The 22,374-nt window shown below is 35.7% G+C and overlaps 2 protein-coding genes across 5 annotated transcripts; both read right to left on the bottom strand.

Annotated features, from left to right (window-relative positions):
• Positions 1-1,623: 1,623 nt before the first annotated feature.
• On the bottom strand, positions 1,624-3,650 carry LOC116123130 (premnaspirodiene oxygenase-like). Its single transcript, XM_031408931.1, has 2 exons — positions 2,730-3,650; positions 1,624-2,624 (listed from the first exon to the last, which is right to left on the bottom strand). The coding sequence occupies exons 1-2, from the start codon at positions 3,615-3,617 to the stop codon at positions 2,007-2,009; spliced, it is 1,506 nt and encodes a 501-aa protein (XP_031264791.1). The 5' UTR covers positions 3,618-3,650; the 3' UTR covers positions 1,624-2,006.
• Positions 3,651-9,218: 5,568 nt separating this feature from the next.
• LOC116123158 (putative exosome complex exonuclease RRP42) lies at positions 9,219-11,846 on the bottom strand. 4 transcript variants are annotated; one of them, XM_031408966.1, is made up of 8 exons: positions 11,703-11,846; positions 11,456-11,582; positions 11,319-11,375; positions 11,092-11,184; positions 10,207-10,285; positions 9,920-10,044; positions 9,640-9,783; positions 9,219-9,569 (listed from the first exon to the last, which is right to left on the bottom strand). In XM_031408966.1, exons 1-8 carry the CDS (start codon positions 11,714-11,716, stop codon positions 9,330-9,332), a joined length of 879 nt encoding a protein of 292 aa, XP_031264826.1. In that variant the 5' UTR covers positions 11,717-11,846; the 3' UTR covers positions 9,219-9,329. The 4 variants fall into 4 exon arrangements, with proteins under 4 accessions (XP_031264826.1, XP_031264828.1, XP_031264827.1 ...); XM_031408968.1 differs by having other exon boundaries at positions 9,920-9,957; XM_031408967.1 differs by having other exon boundaries at positions 11,717-11,839.
• Positions 11,847-22,374: the final 10,528 nt, after the last annotated feature.

Raw genomic sequence — 22,374 nt, 5'->3', positions numbered from 1 at the left:
GGAGGACTCCAACTACTTGGTTGAAATGACATATGATGTTCCTTTTGATGAAGATTAGGAAAATGCAACTGTGTTTGCCAAGTTCCTAAGGAAATTTTATGAAGCTCCAACCAGGATGCCAGGGTCCAACTATGTGACTTCTAACAATTATTTTCATGAAATTGCAGGCATTGTCACTACTTTAAATGATTGGGAGAAAGACTCTAATGTTTGTCTTAATGCAATGTCAATTAAAATGAGGGAGAAATTTAACAAGTATTTTGGGAGTCTTGACAAAATGAACGTGATAGTGTTGACTACAGCGTGTTAGATCCCAGAAATAAAATGAATTATGTGAGTTGGTGCGACAAAAAAAAAAGATATATGCTAATGACGACGAAAAGGCTGAAAGGATGTTTGGAATCGTGAGACATGTGTTACAAGAATTGTTTGAATTTTATAAAGGACTTCCATCAAATTTAGATGAAAGTCAAGCTTCTAGTTCTTGTCCAACAAGCGGAAATGATCAACCTTTAACTGTTGCTAGTAGTCAGCGTGGTGGTATTGTCCCCGACCCTCTGAGATCGGCATATGTGGAAGAGATGTAGGTAGAGGTACAAGATGCTGCCAAGTCAGAGTTAGACCGGTACCTTGATGATAAATGTGAATCCATAATGTCTGACTTGAATGTATTGGAATGGTGGAAAGCAAATGCATCAAAGTATACAGTTCTCTCGCGTATGGCCAAAGATCTCTTTGCAATCCCGATGTCTACAGTTGCTTCCGAGTCAGCTTTTAGTACATCGGGTCATGTACTTGATAAATTTCGAAGTTCTTTATCTCTGTGGTTGTTGAATCATTGATTTGTACAAGCGATTGGTTGAAATGTGCACCAACTCTAGATGAAGATGACTTGGAGGATATAGAGGCTTATGAAGCGGGTATAGTATCTAACTAAGTAACGATTATATTCTTATCTCTTAAATTTATTTTAAGTTATTAGTAAATAAATTTATTCAATGTTTTTACTTTTTGAAGCTACTAATTGACTTTCTTGTGTTTATTTTGTAGAAATGATTGGACTTCAATCACTTAGCGAAGGAACATCCACGCCTAATTTGGAGCATTAGACATGAGTCATGTTATGCTTTTTGGATTGTTTTGTATTTTTATAATTGTAGTGATTGAAATTAGTGGGAGAATCAAAGAAGTTGGTGACAGTTTCTAACTTTTTATATTGTTGTTTGTTTGAATGATTTTAGTGAAGTTATTTGATGTGAATTGTGATGAATAATTGTTTGTGTTTTGGTTTTGATTGAGGAATTTTATGTGAATTGTGATAAATTGATTGAATTCAAGTGTTGTCTAGAGATTAAAGGTTATGAGTTACATTGGACACAAATGAATGAGTAATCGAAATTTGTTAGGGGTATATTTGTAAACTTTTAAGGTATTTTTATCATTTTTTAAACTAATAAGGGGGTAATTGATTTTTTATAGGGTACCCGGGAAAGGAACCGGAACCTGCATTTTAGGTTCTGGTTCCTTGAATTTAAGAACTTGCACTGTGCGGTTTCGGTTCCGATTTCCCCAAAAAATGTAGGGTACCCAGAACCGCTCACCCCTATTTTTTCTTGCCAAAAATCATATAAATTTCAAGAAATAGATTGTAACAACTTCAAATTAAAAACATTCAAATTCTAGAGTACTCTTCAGATATTTGAAACTTGAAGAGGCGGAAACATATTACAGAAGTATCTACTAAGCATATCATAAATTAAAGTAACCTAGAGTTCATCATTTAAAATTTTATAAAACATTACAAACTTTTTTGGGCGTTACACTTATGATCCAACCGGAAAAGCAATGAACAATGTTTCTATTGAAATAAAAGTTGTTCGTTTGTATTTTGAGAAATTTATTTTGTGTCTGCTTCACTCGAAATGGTATAAAATAGCTAGGTTGGAGAAGCACAAAATTTAGGTGCAATACCCAGAACGTTTTCTTAATAACATGTTAAAAATGCATCATTTCTGGAAAGGAATACGAGTGGTAGCGATCACTTGCAGATTACAATTTTTTCTAGCTGTTATTCCGAAATTCTCTGTCATATCCAGGTCTTCTAGTTTGATCCCATTTGGGAGTTTCCAATCAAAGTGATAAAGCATTTGAGCAAGACCAAGTTCAATCTTAGAAGTTGCAAATGATATGCCAGGACAAATCCTCCTACCTGCACCAAATGGAATCAATTCAAAGTGGTTCCCTTTGAAATCAATTGGAGATCCTTCAAAACGCTCTGGTTGGAAGCTTTCAGGATCTTTCCATATTTTCGGATCTCTCCCCATTGCATAAATATTAATGAGGATTTTGGCCTTAGCTGGTATTGTATATCCACTAATCTCACAGCATTCCCTTGCTTCTCTTGGAATTAAAGGACCTGGAGGGTGCAATCTGAAAGTTTCCTTAACAACAGCTTTTAAGTAATCTAGTTTTTGAACATCCGCCTCCCCAATTTTGCTCTTTCCTTCACATGCTTGTCTTACCTCTGCTTGCGCTTTCTCCATTACTCTCGGGTTTTTAAGCAGCTCTGACATAGCCCATTCTGTTGACGTTGCTGAAGTCTCAGTCCCTGCAGAGAAAATGTCCTGGAAATAGATACAAGTTGCAAAGAATTAAAAATTCATACTTGTTCAATAATAGTTCTTGTTAGCATATGTTTTAGGAGAACACAAAGAGTATACTTGACTTACCATAGTCACAGCTTTGACCTGATCAATTGTGAGATGAAATTCATTCTTATTAGCCTCTTCATAATTGAGAAGTGTGTCAACTATATCATCATTGCCATTGGTATTAGCTGATCTTTTCAACTTATGTTCGGTGACAATATCTTCAAGAATCTTATCCATCTTCTTCTGAATTTTTATTAATGCAGGTTTGATCCCAGTAATGGCTCGAAGAAATGTAAGAGAAGGGTACAGATCTGCAATGTCAAAGCCTCCAGCAAGGTGCATAATTTCCTCAAGCAGTGAAGTAAAATCATATTGATCTTTACACTTCTTACCAAAAGCCGCCCGCGAAACCACGTTATTTGTCATGGCAAAAATCTTCTCACTGAGATTTATTACAAGTCCCTCAGATGAAGAAATGAATTCAATAAGATTCCATACCTCCTCTTCTCTGATTGATTTGAATGACTGGACACGCTTAGCGCTTAAGAGCTCCATTACAGATATCTTCCTCATTTCTCTCCAATAATCATTATAGGGAGAGAACACAAAACTTGAATGATCATATGATATGACTTCAACGGCATACACTTCAGGCCTCTGCGCGAAACTTATCTCTTTAGTCTTTAACACCTCTTTGGCAGCATCAGGTGAAGAAATGATAGCAACAACAAGCTGACCAAGTTGTAGTTTCATGACAGGGCCATGTTTATTGCATAATGTTGTCAAAGCATGATGTGGTAAGCCTCTTGACAATTGATGCAAGTTCCCTATAATAGGCAGTGGTTTAGGCCCTGGAAGCTCCTTCCCTGTAACTCTGGAGTTCTTCCAATATCTAACAAGCATCAACCAGAAAAGAACAGAAATCAAGAAGACAGGAAGTGATGGCATTTGGAGCATTATTGACATTTTGTTTGCAGAGAAATGTAACTTTGTTGTGGATGCTAGATGTGTTTATGATTATACTTTTATACTAGTTCGGTGGATGTTAAGAAAGCAGAAAAATTATTATTATTAAGAATAAGTTCAACTATTATTTCTATTTAGTTTGGTAAAATGGGTGGGTCTTCAACTAATTTGTGACGATAAAAGATTAAACGGTGCAGTTATAGAGTGGTTGACTTTGATTAACAGTAAACACCGTTTTTTTTCCTTGTGGAAAAGAACCCACCTTATCAAGTCTTTGAAATTGATAACTTCAATTGAATTTAACATCTATATGTGCCAGTTGAATGGCATGGCACCGAAAATTGAGTCAACCCTAAATGATGATCTAATTTTGTAATTTTACGCAGATTTTTTTTTTTTATCTCAAGAAGATACATGATACTTTTCTAAAAATAGTGACATTACCTCACAATTTTTTAGTTTTTTTACATTTCCAACTTATAATTATAGTATTCTCGACATCATTGCTTTAGACGAAAATTCAATTTTGATCCCTATCTTTTTCAGTTTGATATTTCTCTTCGTTGTTTTAGACGATATCACTTTCAACCAATATATATTTTTTTTATAATTTTTTAAATTGCTAAATAATTGGTTTAATGTAATAAAATGAAGTTTTTATAATCCGTTGATTCTAGAAATACTTGGAATCACGAAAAATAAAGAGTCATCGATTCAAATAAGGTTGATATTTCATGTTAACAAATGGCGTCGTTTCGTATTTACTTTTAAATCTGTTTAATTAATCATGTGAAATGTTTCAACCCTAATATGACACATTTATAAATAATAGTGTGCTATTTAACAGGAAATATACGTGCTAGTTGAATGGCATTGCACCAAAAACTGAGTCAATTCAAAGGTCTTCCACCACCATGCCAAAGTTTTGGTTGGTATGTCTGCAATCTGCATCAAGATTTTTATAACGATTACTTGAGCCTTACTTGCAGCTTGTAATGGTAGATGACACAAACAATGAAGATGAACAATAGATCAATACCCATCATTCTAACTACTGCCAAACTCATAGAAATAATTTACATTTATGATTAAACTCCCAATTTTATATTTCAAATTAATATATCTTGGTGTTAAGACATCAACTCACTTCACTTAATAAATAAATTTAAATACTTATTTTATATATATAATGTTACTGTATTAGAATAAACATCTTAAATGCATAATTTGTACTGAAATTTTATTGTAGAGAACAATGACAAAACTATGAAATTTCATACCAGTTGAGGGTCAAACCTGAAAATTTTTTACGATTTAAAATTTTAACAGTAGGGGTATATTTGTTTAAAAAGGATAAATTTTCATGATAAACTTTTTTTGAAATATTTTTAAGATGACTTTTTTATTTCAAAATCCCACCCAACCAGCACCCAATGTTTTAAAAATCGACCTGTGACAAAACCCGGCAAGGTGGCCAAGTCCACAGAATGCTAATTTCCAAAATTTGGCTTCAAATCATAAACTCCAGAATAAAAAGTCCTTAGCAAAACATCATCAAACATCATTACATTAATAATACAACAAATTACAAATCAAAATAACAAAATGAATGAAGAAAAATCACATAATAGTTGTTTCAACTTTCAAGTCAACACTTCAACATTCTAACAAAAAATGATCTTCACCCAATTGTCTTCAATCCATCATTTCATCCTCAATTAAAATTCACAATTCACACACCACCTGATAGATGATCGTCATCATTATTAATATCGACGACATCATCTACAAAAAATTCCAACAAAAAAGGAAAACCATAAGTTAAATCTTTCCATTTAAACTAATTGAATATAAAGTAGCTAATACCAAATTGAAATTGCTTAAAAAATTGTAAACAACCTTCTTAAGCATTTGTTGAGTCATAATAAGAAGGGTGATCACCACCATCTATAGGAATAGCTCCTTCTCCATATAATGATTGTTCCAATTCATCATAATTAAGCTCACCAACCTCCTCTTCCTCATCAACTATCCACCATTCAGTTTTATCAATACTCTCATAATCAATAGGATCATATGTAATTTTCTTGTAACAACTCCTGAAATAACAGAATTAAATATTCAAATCATGACCAATAAAGACATCAATGAAAATAACAAAATGAAGAAGACTTTATACCTATTTTGCAAACGCAAGTTATAATGAGTGAAAACCAAATCATTCAACTGTGGATGCTCCAATCTATTCCTCTTTTTAGTATGTATGCGTTCAAAAACACTCCATTTTCGCTCACATCCGGAAGAGGCCGAAGTTTGACTTAGAATTTTGATTGAAAACTTTTGCAAATTTGGAGCACTAAACCCAAATGTCCTCCACCATTCATCTAATTGAGAAAAAAAGTATAAATTACATAAGAAATAAACACAATATCATAACTTAAAAATTAGACTTAAAAAGTTAATAACTATTACATACCCGGCCGTGTAGTTTTGCAAGTTTGAAGAGTAAGCTCACGAGAAAAGCTTTCTAGATGGTCTTGATCTAATCTACCCTCCTCCAGTAACGTTGTCTTGCTCATTTTGAATGCATTTGCTTTATTATCAATAGTGTCAAGGAAACCATACATGACCTCAAGTTTTTTGGAAAAAGTATCTTCGTCATATTTAAAAACAGGATTCAAATAATATGTTGCTACATGAATATCACAGCGCAACATCCTATCCCAACACATCTTAATAATTGTTGTATAAGGCTTGTACAAATTTTTCTTGTTCTTAAACAGCTTCTTGATCCCATCCTCGTTCTGTACATGCCATCATACACATATCCTATTGAAGGCCTCTCATCTGAGTCTACAATCCAGAGCATACGCATCAATGGACTCACAACTTTGGAAATTATACCAATGTCATCCCAGAACTGGTTATCTAGAACTATGGAAATAAAGGCTTTGCCTTTATTAGTTTTTGCATATCGAGACTCCACAAAAGTTCTATCTGTCATTGTAGATTGCAAGTCATGTTTGTGTTGATGTAGGCTGCTTAATGCAATGAAAGTTGTGGCAAAACGGGTTGCACCTAGGCGTATAATTTCTGTCCAACCATATTCAAGTGATAGACAATAGATGTTAGTACTTAGTAAATTATTAAAAAATGTACATATATAATATGTCTTGACAATGTAAATTATAAACATATGAGATAAAGGTATATAACCTGTTTTTTTCTCAACAAAGCTAGCACAAAGGAATGATTATACACAAACTTTGTAACCTCAGATGCACGTGTCGAAAGTTTGACTATATGGAGAAACCTCTTCACACTCTTGATCTTCATCTAACATATCACCTTCAAATTGTTGTACACTAGCTCCATAAGGATTGACATTCTTACGAAGTTCAACTTTTTGTTTATTCTTGGCCCCAATTTCATTTAGTGCTTCTTCAATCTTGAATTTAACATCAAAAGGAACTTTAGGGCACTTTCCAACTTCTCCCTTTATACCCGCTAGATGCAATTTCACTCGATAAATTCCTCCACCTCTGATTATCTTGCCACAATAAAGACATGTTAATATCTTCTTCCCATTTTCATCCACGCCTTCATTAACATGTCCCCATGCTATATCATTTCTTCCTCGAAAAGTTTGTGAAACATCTACGGAAGCAGATTGTTGACAAGACCTAGATGATGATATATTCTTTGTCTTTAATCTTGATCTCTACCCTGGCGACACAAATAACAAATAAGGCTATTAGGATAGCACACAGCAGCGTTCGGATTATTAAAGCATTATATTCCCTCTAAGCATTCAGTGCTAATGTTCTGAATTATTGTTCCTTTTTGTGTAAATATATAAATTTAGACAGCATCAGAAGTCAATCTAATAATTAAGCATGCATGATCCCTGTAATCTACAGCTTTATGTTACTAAACTGCTTGCACATTATGTCTTTGATCTTCGGTAGTTATTTAATCGCTTATGCAATTTTGGAAAAATTACATTGGAAGGCACGCGCAGATCTTGTGAAGCTTTTGAAGCATCGGAAGAAAGAATTAACTATACTTGTTGTTAGTCATGACCTCAAGTAAGTTTGTATTTTTTAATTTTGTCTTCTATCTTTTTATGGGGATATATTGTAGTTTTCATCACTATGTCATCATAGTATGGTAATTTATGATTTCTACTGCCCGTTTTGAGATCCATTAACTATAATTTCTACTGTCCATTTATGTTAGACATCATTTCCTTGAGGGCATTGTAACATTCCTTTGAAAGAAATATGTGATTTCTTTTTTAACATTGGCAAACCTCTGCGTATGCACCTCTTTGTATATCTTTTGTGCATGCATATTTGGGTATCTCCTTTCTCGAGTTCTTGCTTTGTTTGGACAAACTTTAGTCAGTATATAAATTATAATGAAGAGATTATAGTTGTAAACGGGCTTTGGCATAACAAAAATCAACAAGACATGAGAAATGGTAGAGGTTAAGGAGCAAAACCTGTACTCCATGGATTTGTATCCTTCTAAGTTAAAGAATTACAAGTTTTGCAATCAAATTGTAGTGTGTTTACATCACTTGTGCTGAAGAAAAAATAGAAGTTCTAATTTCTAATTGCATCATTGAATGCCTTATTTCATACTAGTGTAACTATGTTGCAAAACTAAGCCACCCAATATTAACGTCATCAAAATCCAATAGACTGTTTCAATCATAAACGTTTCACCTATAACTAGACTATTTCAATCACATAAACGTTCTACAATTTCTTGGCAACCAAACAGAGACCAAGCCATCGCATTAAAAAATGAAAATACAAATCAATGTGAAAAAATGGTTACTTGGTGTTGGTGAAGACGAGCTGCCGTTGACTGCATAAGAAGTGGAGCTCAACTGTGACAGATGAACAAAGCAGAAGACGAGAACAAAGAAGAGATCATGACTGGCGACAGTTCCTGAGCAAGAAGAAGACGAGAACGACAATGTAAGAACAATGTAGCTCCCAGATCGACGATGACAGATGAACATAGCAGATCGACAGTGAAGAAGAGTGAAGAGAGGGCAGAGAAGAGATTGCGAAATAGGAAGAGATTCATGGTACCCCAACTGACGACAAACTATGCAGTTGACAGTGAAGGCTGAAGCAACGAGATTCGACGGTGAAGGGCAGACTCCGAGGGATGATGAAATCGTTCAAATCAAAAGGGAGGGAAGTTGCGTGAAAATGGGGGGGAAATCGTTGATAAGTGATAACTTGATAATTGCTTTGGGATGGGGGGTTTAATGTTTAATTTTTATATAATAGGGGTTTAGTTAATATTTTTACTTTTTAAATTTTGTAATTTAGCATTGACTCGGTTTCTGTAAAAATAACGGTTGGACCGGCAGATGCTACAGTACCTTGGTCCAACCGCGGGTGAAGCTAGGCAGACTAATTCTGCCAGTTTTAAGGCTCACTCGGCCCGACTGACTGGCCGAGTCCCGGTTTAACCAATTCAACCGACCGAGTCAAACCAGTTTTAAAACATTGCCTGCACCTTTGCTTTCGCCCCTGCCACTGAAACAATCGCACAAGGTAGAAACACTTGCTCTCCCCATTGAAAATTCCAATTTAGCATACAACAAAAACTGAATTCCATATTTTACCATCCACATTCAATCAGAACAGTCAAAGTTTAGGTCAATCAATTTCAACATATACGAGGGCATCATGATTCATCTTCATCAGCTTCAGCAGCAGATATCTCAGAGTCCAATTTGTCAAATAGCTGCCTGCTTACAAAATTAGCAACAGATACCATGTCAAGAATGACACTTGGATCTAAGCCCAAACCTCCTCGTTTGGTCATACCACAAATGTGCCCTTGCCTATTGATAGAAATAGAAACTGCCGAGCTCATTTGCGATTCCTCTTCTGATGTAGCATCTACTATATAATGTTTTCCTACCTACAAAAGAGAAGGGCAAACATTGTGATGACTTGTCATTTGCAAAAGATACAACAGTCTGAAGAAGCACCTTTGTTAATGTAACTATGACAGGAACTCCAGACGTGTCAAACTGCAGAAATTCTTCATCACTTATGTCAACCTCTGGTTGATCATCATTTGCTGCACCGGCTGCAACATTGACTCTTGGGATGCCAGTATTGCTCAAAGCAGCCTTTGGAATAGCAAGTTGGTGAATCAGTATTATGTATTAACATAAGTAAAATAGTCGCAAGTATCCTAGAAATGATCAAACATTTCCATTGCCGACGTGAAAACAGAATATACACAGATATATGCAAAAAGGCTACCTTAATGGCAGCGCCAAGAGCATCCAGAACATTTCCATCTGCACTAACAACTAGACCATCAATATAAAGATCCCAACAAACTTTTCCTTCCACAACTACTAGAGATGATAGATCAATTCCAGCTCCTGAAATACATTAAATAGCTCCATAATCAATTGAAACAACAAGAACTAGATGTAAGAATATATTATTTAACAGTGTTATTTTAATGCAGGAATTTCCGAAAAAGCAAAAGGATTTGTGATGAAAGAAATTATAATTGCCTTTCTTGCTCTATTCATACAGACCTGCTCCACTTTTACTACCCAAGAGACAACGCTGAAGAGCTCCGGAGAGTTCTGCTGACAGATCTTCACCTCCTCTGCCCTGTGCATAAGTCACTAGAATTAACTTATAAACAATGATATAGATATTGAAAGGACATGAAAACAGTTTAAAGAATCGCAATGAATTGTTAATTACACAGCAGGTTAAAATTATGTATATGATTAAGGCAACAATACTAAACATGAGTTCAAAACAAATTTACATGATTGTGCTAGAAACATGAATATAGCCAAGAATTCAGTTTAGGCGAGACAAATATAAATCATAATTAAACTTTAAAAATTTTAACAACAAATAAACATTTTAATCAATTATATTTTATCTGTCGTATTCTATTAAACACATTAGTTTTTTTTCATATTTTAAAACCCTGTATGATGACTTCGTTATGATTAATTTTTGTCTCAATCCACAAATCTCAAGTAACATCCAAAAATTTGTTTCCCAAGTGATGTCTTTCTAAGTGGCATTAGTATAAATAACAAGCTAATGCGGCAAATGATATGGATTAGTCATATAAGAAGACAAATTATTTGAGATGACAAATTTAGAATGCTACTTGGGACGTCCAATACTACTTTTCTTGTTTTATAAAAGAGAAAGATGAGAAGTTATAAGAGAAATTAAAAATTAAAGTAGTTATTATTTGTGTCTGGTATGTTTGAAATTTGTTTAAAGAAAGGAGAGGTTTACTGGGTAGTACAAACAAGGGTATGTAGATTATTACAGAAAACTGATTGCTTTAATCGAGATTATATAAGATCACAAAATTTCTACACATTACAAAGGACCACTATCAAATGCAGTAGTAATACTTAAAAAGGAGTGCAATCGAAGTATCCAACCTCAAACATTGGGGCAGCAGTTGGGCTGCAATCAACAAATATAGCAACCTTCCCTTTATCAGGTTGCAACGAGCTTGGCTTTCCAAGTTCACCCTATGGCAAGTTTCAAAAGAAACAACTACGAAAGTTTTACACAGATACAACAAAACTATTGACACGTAAAAAAGAAAAGAATTATATCCATATGTGCGACACTTGTCATTTTGACTTTAGGCCAAAAAAAGTACCTTGACACTAGCAATAACATCCGTCGCCCCTAACCTTACTCTTGCCGAACCATTTGCCTGTCGTGAAAAAATGTAAAATATAAAGCTTAAAAAACAGAACAGTTAAAAGAAGAAAATACACATTGAAAATTATGAACCTGAGGAATGACACCGGTTTCAACATAAATGGGTCTGTAAGTATGTCTCTTGCGACCATCGGAGCGGAGGTCTTGTGCAATTCCACCTTTAATAAATTCCTTTTCTCCCTCAGAAAGACCCACCATTCTATATATATATATTAGCAGAAGTTCAGTCCAATTACGCATTTTCACAAACAGGAGGTGAGCATTTAGCAACCAAAAAAAAAAAAAGGCAAAACAAAAATATTAAACGAGAAAAAGATACCCTTCCACACTCATATATGAAATTAACGCAGAGATTTTAAGATTAACTAGTTGTGCTTCTTCACCACTCAATTGCTGCACAGAGAGATTTTGGGGAATATGAGGTTTAATAACGCGGCTTTTTTTTATAAACTCAAACCGCCATTCCTTCCCGCTTTTTAGTTTTACAATATAAAGACCTCGTGAACAATTTGTAGCCGTCCAGATGTGTAAAGTAAGATGACGTGGTGCACCAATGAACGGCTAACCTAAGAAAATTTAGAGAGTAAACCTTTTCCCACCCAAGGTTTGCCTTAATTACTTTTGCACCCAAAACGTTTCAAAACACCAAATTACCACCCACTAGTCAACTTCCGTTACTAAATTTCGTCAAATTCAGTAATTATAATGGTAAAGACGGAAAGCTCTTAACTGTTTGACAGGAATTGTTTTACTATTATTATATGTCCTGTCAAGGCATTTAATTACCAATATACCCCTTTTTAACTATGTAATTACCAACATACCCCCTTTTAGCTATGTAATTACCAATATATCACTAATTAAGTAATTATGTATAAAATTTAAATTACCAATTTGTCTCTAATGCTAAAAAACAATCAGTAACCGTTAAAATATTAAAATTTTGAAGTAATTGATATTACCATTTTGCCCATGTGTTTGATGCAAAATAAGTTGACTGAATTTTATCAATTAAAACCCAGCAAGAGTGTAGATTCCAAAATCATAATGCAAATCACTTGAATTGATACGCAAAAAAAAAAGAAATTGGGAATGCAATTCAAATATGTTCAATCTGGGTAAATAAACCAACAAGTTTTAAAGGGGAAGAACCAAAAATGGAGTTAAAACTACTTCATTGTCATTGTAACAAATCCCATTCAAAAATATCAAAGTCAATTAATTGTCATTATCACAATTCTCATTCAAAAATATTAAAGCCAATTCAATCTCCATAGAGCAAAAATAGGAGGCTTTAATTCTGGTCATAAATCTATGATCAATAATATATCAACAAAGCTACGGACACCGAAAAAGTTGCATCGAAATTCTGTACTGGCCTACGTGTAACGCCTCTCTGAATTTTTTTACAATTTTTTTCTAGTGAACGGTCGTCCATCAAATTTGGACGGCCGTTCACTCACATGGACGCCCGTCCATATTATATGGACGGGCGTCCATATACAAGGGACGGGTGTCCCCATTTAAAGGACGCCCGTCCCTCATTAAAATATAATAAAAAAAAATTTATAAACATTAGGGACGGTCGTTCATCCGTTATGGACGGTCGTCCATTTGTTTTGGACGGGTGTCTGCAAATAAGGGACGCCTGTCCTTAACCAAAATATGAAAATAAAAAAAATAAAAAACTTTGGGACAACCGTCCCTTACGTTTGGACGGGGACGCCCGTCCATACTTTAAAAAAAAAAAAAAACATTTTAAATGAAACAAGGAGTGGCTGCTGCTCGTTCTTTCTTGAAGATGAAGACGCAACAGTGGCTACTGTAACGGCTGCTATGGACAATCCTCAGTTTTCTTAAATGATAATTTGAAATTAATGGAATGAGGGTGCAATCTAACTCTAGCACCACTTGCAATCTCAACAAATCGTTTTCCATTTTTATGAGGTGGACGCAACCTTGCCACCATTGGATACAAACCAGCCACAAGGACTGCATGTAGTATGCCTGGCACATGTGCATTATGGCTACAGCTTGAGACATCTTCTGGAATAAACCCATTCCTAACTAATTCTGTCTAAAGCTGCTTACGCATACCAAGCAGCATATTCATGATGCTTGAAGAGACGAAATACTGAGAACAAAACCATGCTTCTTGACCCCTCTGTTTTGCATTCCTCCAGCACTCAAAAGCTGCTATGACTGCTAGCTGATCACTCTGCCCACCGTACAATGAAGCAAGCTCAAATTTAGCAGCAGTTGCTCTCTTCTTTTCATTTTGTAACATAGGAAGGGTAAACGGATCCCTATAGTCAGAAGCATATGCAAGTGTCAAAGCTGGGTCTAGACAGTTCATCATTATGGAAAAGAAAAGCATCTTTCTCATTAATGGATGAACGGAAAGAGAGCAAAACTGGGTCCTGTTCGGGGCTGAGAGCAAAATGAAAATGGCGGAGAAGCTATGCAAAGTTGGTATCGTATCTGGGGGGGACGACAAGGTTAGCTGCCGGAGATGGTGGCCAGAGTGCAATATGCTTCCTTTGGGCTGGGATGAGGGTTGTCTTCCAGCTCGAGTTCACCACGGGGGGGAGGAAGTGCACAGTTTGCAGTTTGCAATCCTATTATAGTTCGCATGCGTGTAAGCCTTAAAAAGACGAAGCTGGTTTAGAAGAGGACTGCAAGTGGTTTAGAAGACGAAGAAGAAGAGGTTTAGATTTTTTTTTTTTTTTTTTTTTTAGGTATGGACGGGCGTCCATTAGGCAAACTTAAGGGAATAATGGACGCCAGTTCAAACGTAGGGGACGGCCGTCCAAAATTTATGGACGGCCGTCCCAAAGTTTTTTTTTATTTTTATTTTCATATTTTGGTTAAGGACGGGCGTCCCTTATTTGCGGACGCCCGTCCAAAATAAAGGAATGACCGTCCATAATGGATGAACGGTTGTCCCTAATGTTTATAATTTTTTTTTTATTGTATTTTAATGAGTGATGGGCGTCCTTTAAATGAGGACGCCCGTCTATGTGAGTGAACGGCCGTCTAAATTTGATGGACGGCCGTTCACTAGAAAAAAATTATAAAAAAATTCAGAGGCGCGTTACACGTAGGCCGGTACAGAATTTCGGTGCAACTTTTTCGGTGTCCGTAGCTTTGTTGATAATATATACATAGAGTAAAAATATGACTAGTATACGATTTGTCCTAGGTGACCTGAAACATGAGGCTCTGATTCTAGTGTTTCTTGAGTTCATGTACTCCAAACCCTTGTTGATCTCCAAGAGTTATGACCTGAAACAAAGTAACTCAATGACTTCCTCTAAAAATGTCTACAAACTTATAATACATACAGTATACAAATAATTAGCCAGCTTTATACAAAAAAATTCTAAAAAGAACCAGTAAAAAAACAAGCCATTTTTCACTCAGAACCATCTCAAATTTACCTCAGAATGTCCACAAACTTATAATACATACAATATACAAATAATTAACCAACTTTACAGAAAAAAAAAAAAAATTCCAACAAAAACAAGTAAAAAAACAAGCCACTTTTCACTCTTTACCACCTCAAATTCACCTCAGAATGTCCACGAACTTATAATACATACATTATACAAATAATTAACCAACTTTACAGAAGAAGAAAAAATCCCAACAAAAACCAATAAAAAAACAAGCATTTTTCACTCCTTGCCCCCTCAAATTCACCTCAGGATGTCCACAAACAATATTTTGTATGAAATAACAGTACTACTTGCATTTAAGATAGCGCAAATTGATATACCATCAAAAGAAAAATGATATTATCTATGTATACTGCCTATACAGCTGCAAAATCAAGAAATTCAATTGCAAACCATTATTTAAAATTTCAGCAATATCATGCAACTAGCAGTGAACAATATTACCCAGAATTCATTCACATACATATGGAACAAATTTCCTAGGCTCATAAAAGAGTTGAATATCAGCAATACAACAAAACAAGTGTAAAATGCAATCCTATAGGAAATTGAAACATTACAACCATGTTAAAACATGAAGACAAAATTGAAACACGAGACACCCAAAATTAACCTAACCAAACCAAACCTAAGCCTAAGCTTTATCTCAGTCGAAGATGTTAACTAAAAACCCAAGAGTCGCCGCTTCTAGAACACGCAAACGTTACATTTCCTTTTCCTTTTCTTTCAAAGGTCATCAGCGTTTCAGTTTCCTTTTCTTTCAAATGTCAAGCCTTCTTCCATTTCTTTCAAATGTCAACTCTCATGGACACTCGTCAATAGCCCAAGTCCCAACCTCACACTTCAATTTCAAATTTTTTTTATTAAAATATTATTTGATAATAATGCCCTTACTTTTACCCATTGTTTGACCATTATACCCTTTTACATTACAAAAACTACTAACAGAACTTTTTAGTGGATGGTAATTTGGTGTTTTGAAACTTTTTGGGTGGGAAATTGTATTAAGGCAAACCTTGGTGGGAAAATAGTCGTTTACTCAAAATTTAGATATTGTAAGTCAGCAGTGTAGTGTATTGTTTTTGTTGGTTTGGTCACCTCATCACCTCTAGAAAGATTTAAATAAATGTTAGTTACTGTAAATTGAATCTTGCTTTATATATTTATTCTATTGAACTCACTACCATTTATCAGGATTCAGGATCTTTCTTTGCCTTCTAAACTCCAATATCATCTCCTATACTGCCATCATTTTCGTCCATTATTAATGGGTAATCTTTNGAAAAACAGTTCACCAACCGTTAATCCATACCAATGCCCCAGTGACATGACTATCATCGTCATCCGTACTTATATCAACTCATGATATCTTTCGGAAGCATCCGGTATGCCTACTGTACAATATAGTTGCCCAAATTTATATTGCTTCCGTAGGGAACCCTTTTCGATAATTCATTTACCTATTAAATGAATCATCTGGACAATTCATATACATACTTTATTTTAAATGCATGACTGAATAAATGAAGCAATTTACATATATGAATTGAAGAACTCTTTCTTCTATTATTTATGATATATATAGATACAAGACAAAATGCTCTGAAACCGACAACACGAATGGCTTCTAGGGCATACACTAATATACACTAACAAGCCGTTTATCCGTTATGGACGATCGTCCCTTTGTTTTGGACGAGCGTCCCCAAATAAGGGACGTCCGTCCTTAACCAAAATATAAAAAAAAAAAACTTTGGGACGGCCGTCCATAAATTTTGGATGGCCGTCCCTTGCGTTTGGACTGGCGTCTATTAGGAATGGACGCCAGTCCCTTAAGTTTGGACGGGCGTCCATTTCCGTCCATACTTAAAAAAAAAATAAAATCTAAACCTCTTCTTCTTCGTCTTCTAAACCACTTGCAGTCCTCTTCTAAACCAGCTTCGTCTTCTTAAGGCTTACACGCACGCGAACTATAATAGGATTGCAAACTGCAAACTGTGCACTTCCTCCCCCCCGTGGTGAACTCAAGCTGGAAGACAACCCTCATCCTAGCCCAACGTAAGTGTATTGCACTCTGGCCACCATCTCCAGCAGCTAACCTTGTCGTCCCCCACAGATACGATACCAACTTTGCATAGATTCTCCACCATTTTCATTTTGCTCTCAGCCCCGAACAGGACCCAACTTTGCTCTATTTCCGTTCATCCATTAATGAGCAAGATGTTTTTCTTTGCCATAATGATGAACTGTCTAGACCCAACTTTGACACTTGCATGTGCTTTTGACTATAGGGATCTGTTTACCCTTCCTATGTTATCAAATGAAAATAAGAGAGCAACTGCTGCTAAATTTGAGCTTGCTTCATTTGTATGGTGGGCAGAGTGATCAGCTAGCAGTCATAGCAGCTTTTGAGTGCTGGAGGAATGCAAAATAGAGGGGCCAAGAAGCACGGTTTTGTTCTCAGTATTTCGTCTCTTCAAGCATCATGAATATGCTGCTTGGTATGCGTAAGCAGCTTTAGACAGAATTAGTTAGGAATGGGTTTATTCCAGAAGATGTCTCAAGCTATAGCCAGAGTGCACATGTGCTAGGCATACTACATGCAGTCCTTGTGGCTGGTTTGTATCCAATGGTGGCAAGGTTGTGTCCACCTCATAAAAATGGAAAACGATTTGTTGAGATTGCAAGTGGTGCTAGAGTTAGATTGCACCCTCATTCCATTAATTTCAAATTATCATTTAAGAAAACTGAGGATTGTCCATAGCAGCCGTTACAGCAGCCACTGCTGCGTCTTCATCTTCAAGAAAGAACGAGCGGCAGCCACTCCTTGTTTCGTTTAAAATTTTTTTTTTTTTTTTTTTTTTTAAAGTATGGATGGACGCCCGTCCAAACTTAAGGGACGCTAGTCTAAACGCAAGGGACGGCCGTCCAAAATTTATGGGCGGCCGTCCCAAAGTTTTTATTTTTTTTATTTTTATATTTTGGTTAAGGACGGCGTCCTTTATTTGCGGACGCCCGTCCAAAACAAAGGGACGACCGTTCATAACGGATGAACGGTCGTCTCTAATGTTTATAAATTTTTTTTAATTGTATTTTAATGAGGGACGGGCGTCCTTCAAATGGGGACGCCCGTCCCTTGTATGTAGACGCCCGTCCATATAATATGGACAGGCGTCCATGTGAGTGAACATCCGTCCATATAATATGGACGGACGTCCATGTGAGTGAACGGCTGTCCAAAAAAAATTATAAAAAAATTCAGAGACACGTTACACGTAGACCGGTATAGAATTTCGGTGCAACTTTTTCGGTGTATGTAGCTTTGTTGAAAAACCAATTCCTAAACCTAATTTGCGTCATTTCGTTCTTCTTTTCTCCAAACCGCAACTTCCATTTTCATCTCCAAAGTGCAGCATCCATTTACATCGTGACTTCGGCAGTATCGACACCACGTGAGTAGGGAGAACGAACTGGGAAGGAGATCGAACTCATCAAGGTCAGTTTTTCTTCAAGTTCAAAGACTGGTAGAGTAACAAGCAAAGAAACAAACACCGGAACACCCATCCAACATCAATAGCTTTTTGGATTTTTCTTTGTGTTGGTGCCTGGGTCTGTTCCCCTTTTGGTTGAGAGTTTTATGTTTGGGTCTGCTAGTTGTATTGGCTTTTCCCCTCAGCTTCTTCTTCTTTTGCGTGTCTGGAGTCTTTAGTTCTGTAGCTCTCTGCTCTAGATTCATGTAGTTGTTGTTTTGGTCTTTGCGTTTGTTGGGGGCTGCAATTCTTTGTGGATTTTTGCCGTTGTGGTGCCGAAATTTGGGCCTTTTTCAGGGGTGCTGGAGTCTTCTCTTCTGCGGCTCTCTGCTACTGGAAGTCTGCAGTTGTGGCTTTGGGATTCCTTCGGTTTGGACTCATACTTTGGAGTTGCAATCCTTTGCTGGAGTTTGCTTTTGTGGTACTGGTGTTGGGCTCTTTTTTTTTGGGGGCTGTGTTTTTTGTGTACAACATGTGCAATTTTTTTTTGGTTCTCCTGAAGTCCTCCAAAGGTTTTGTGCTGCCATCTTTCTTGTATAGACCTCTTTGACGTTAGTTTAGGTGGCTATTTTGGATTGTAAATCCGTCCCTTTTTTCTTGTTTTTTCTTCTATTTAATTTAATTTTCTTTCTTTATATTGAACAATAAAAAAGGGTTTAAATTTTCTTACTTTATCTTGAATAATAAAAATGGGTTTAAAATTTTCAGGTTCATCTTTTATTTCTGATCTAAGCATGATGTCAGTATGCTGATGTCATCGGTCCAACCAAGCGGTCCAATCGGTTGACCCACGACCCGGTCATCTTACTGGGTCTCTCATCCGATCGGTTTCAAAAACAGTGTTTGGTTGGGAAAAATAAATTGGTAGGTATGTTATTTAAATTACTAAATTACCTTCATTTTTAAATATTAATATAATATTATTTTTATTATTAATTTTTGAATATTTTCTTTTAACCCCCAACATTTCAAATTTATCTAAAACACCACAGTTTATATAAAACTTTAATTTGTAACAAAATTACCCCCACCTACCTCAAGTCACTGTCGATCGCCAACCATCACCGCCTTCCGCTGTTGAGAGTCATCGGAAGTCATTGAAAATTGTCGGCAGTTGTCGACATGGCCGTAGATCTAGCTAGATCTATTCTAGTCATTTTTTGCCAGATCGATGGATTAACACCTAGATCAATGGTCGCTAACAGCCAGATCTGACCGTTAACTGCTAGATACATCGATCTAACTGGAAATGGCTAGAATAAATCTGACATTTTCCTGTCAGATCAATGGCCATCTGGCTGTTTTCAGCCATCAATATGGTTCAAAAAGGCCAAATCGTCAACTCCCGACGCTTTCCAACGGCTCCCAACGGCGGCAGGCGGTGGTTGACCAGTTGTCGGTGATGGTAGTCCACCATTTGTTTTAAATATAAAGACATTATTGTCTAACAACTTAATTTAAGAGGAGCAAAATTGTAATGGTAGATTATTGTAAATTAATTTTAAAATAAAGACATTATTGTCCAAAATTTTTATTAATAAGGAGTAAAATTGTAACAAATATAAGAATAACTAATNGGACGGGCGTCCCAAATATTTATAAAAATTTTTATTTATGGACGGGCGTCCTTTACATGGGGACGCCCGTCCCTTGTATATGGACGCCCGTCCATATAATATGGACGGGCGTCCATGTGAGTGAACGGTCGTCCAAATTTGATGGACGGCCGTTCACTAGAAAAAAATTGTTAAAAAAATTAGAAACGCATTACACGTAGGCCGGTACAAAAATTCGGTGCAGGTTTTTCGGTGTCCCTAGCATTATTGATATTATATTAACATAATAATAAAAATTACCTTGCAGATAGATAATTTTAAAGATTATACATGAATATTATATTAATATATTTATTAGATTAAAGAATATAAATAATTAAGATGTTTAACTAGAAAGAATAAAATATTATTGATAGAGACTTTTTTGGAATTGTTTTTTATTTTTATATTATTATTATTATTTAAATAAATTCTTTTAACAAGAATTTAGCAAAAATACCTAACAATAAAAGTTTAAATTTTAACAAAATACCCTTAACCAGCAAATATCACTATCGATTGTTGACTAAAGTCGTTCAAACAGCAAATGATCGATGAGATCTGGCTGACAATGCTTTGTTTTAGTTGTTTCTGACCAGATCGAACCAGCCAAATCTATGACGATCTAGTTGTTTCTAGCTATATCTATTCAAAAAAGATATGAACAAATCTATTCTGGCTGTTTTTGACCAGATCCATAACTATTTGGCTATTTTTGACCTTCGATATGGTCAAAAAAGTTAGATCGACAGATAATCGGTCAGATCCTATCAATCATACTCCGATCAAGTGATTGCCAATGATGGCTAATAGTGGTTTTGGGTGACCGAGGATATTTTATTAACTTTTAAATTTTTTTGTAGTTGAAGTGTTGCTAAATTTTCAATTTAAGGCATTTGAGTAATTATTATTTGGTAGACATTCTATGATAATTGTGTAAGAAATTATATTTAATTAAAGATAAAATAACTATAAAATTAAATCCCAATAATATTTTAATACTACCTCTAAGATGTTAATCTTATTATTCTTATTTTATCAACGCTAATTATTATTATTTTATCGACAGTAATTACTAATGGGAATAAAGTTTATAGTAATTTTTTATTACTTTAAAACCAAGCAAGACNATCAACAAGACATGAGAAATGGTAGAGGTTAAGGAGCAAAATCTATACTCCATGGATCTGTATCCTTCTAAGTTAAAGAATTACAAGTTCTGCAATCAGATTGTAGTGTGTTTACATCACCTGTGCTGAAGAAAAAATAGAAGTTCTAATTTCTAATTGCATCATTGAATGCCTTATTTCATACTAGTGTAACTATGTTGCAAAATTAAGTCACCCAATATTAACGTCATCAAAATCCAATAGACTATTTCAACCATAAACGTTTCACCTGTAACCAGACTATTTCAATCACCATAAACGTTCTACAATTTCTTGGCAACCAAACAGAGACCAAGCCATCACATTAAGAAATGAAAATACAAATCAATGTGAAAAAATGGTTACTTGGTGCTGGTGAAGACGAGCTGTCATTGACTGTCGGAGAGGTGGAGCTCAACTGTGACAGATGAACAGAGCAGAAGATGAGAACGAAGAAGAGATCACGACTGGCGACAGTTCTTGAGCAAGAAGAAGACGAGAACGACGGTGTAACAACGGTGTAGCTCCCAGATCGACAATTACGGATGAACATATTAGATCAGCGATGAAAAAGAGTGAAGAGAGGAAAGAGAAGAGATTGCAAAATGGGAAGAGATTCGTGGTACCCCAACTAATGACAAACTATGCAATTGACGGAAAAGGCTGAAGCAACAAGATTCAACAGTGAAGGGGAGACTTTGGTGGATGATGAAATCGTTCAGACCAAAAGGGAGAGAAGTGGCGTGAAAATAGAGGGGAAATCATTGATAAGTGATAACTTGATATTTACTTTGGGATGGAGGGTTTAATGTTTAATTTTTATGTAATAGGGGTTTAGTTATGGGGGGTTTAATGTTTAATTTTTATATAACAGGGGTTTAGTTAATATTTTTACTTTTTAAATTTTGTAATTTAGCATTTACCCGGTTTCTGTAAAAATAACAGTTGGACCGACGGGTGCTACAGTACCCCGATCCAACCGCGGGTGAAGCTGGGCAGACTAATTCTACCGGTTTTAAGGCTCACCCGGCCTGGCTTGGCCGGGTCTCGGTTTAACCGGTTCAAACGACCGAGCCGAGCCAGTTTTAAAACATTGCCTGCACGTTTGCTTTCGCCCCTGCCACTGAAACAATCGCACAAGGTAGAAACACTTGCTCTCCCCATTGAAAATTCCAATTTAGCATACAACAAATACTGAATTCTATATTTTACCATCCACATTCAATCAGAACGGTCAAAGTTTAGGTCAATCAATTT

Source organism: Pistacia vera, unplaced genomic scaffold, assembly GCF_008641045.1.
Source record: "Pistacia vera cultivar Batoury unplaced genomic scaffold, PisVer_v2 Contig140, whole genome shotgun sequence".
NCBI lineage: Eukaryota > Viridiplantae > Streptophyta > Magnoliopsida > Sapindales > Anacardiaceae > Pistacia > Pistacia vera.
Note: the sequence above shows the minus strand (reverse complement) of the source record. Positions and strands in the feature narration are given on the sequence as shown.

Excerpts from the sequence above, each read along its gene's own strand:
- LOC116123130 (XM_031408931.1), bottom strand. The coding sequence starts at position 3,617 with ATGTCAATAATGCTCCAAATGCCATCACTTCCTGTCTTCTTGATTTCT. Across the intron at positions 2,625-2,729 it reads AGGTCAAAGCTGTGACTATG|GACATTTTCTCTGCAGGGAC; the intron begins GTAAGTCAAGTA and ends ATCTATTTCCAG.
- LOC116123158 (XM_031408966.1), bottom strand. Across the intron at positions 11,185-11,318 it reads ATGTTATTGCTAGTGTCAAG|GGTGAACTTGGAAAGCCAAG; the intron begins GTACTTTTTTTG and ends AACTTGCCATAG. Across the intron at positions 10,045-10,206 it reads GGGTAGTAAAAGTGGAGCAG|GAGCTGGAATTGATCTATCA; the intron begins GTCTGTATGAAT and ends AATGTATTTCAG.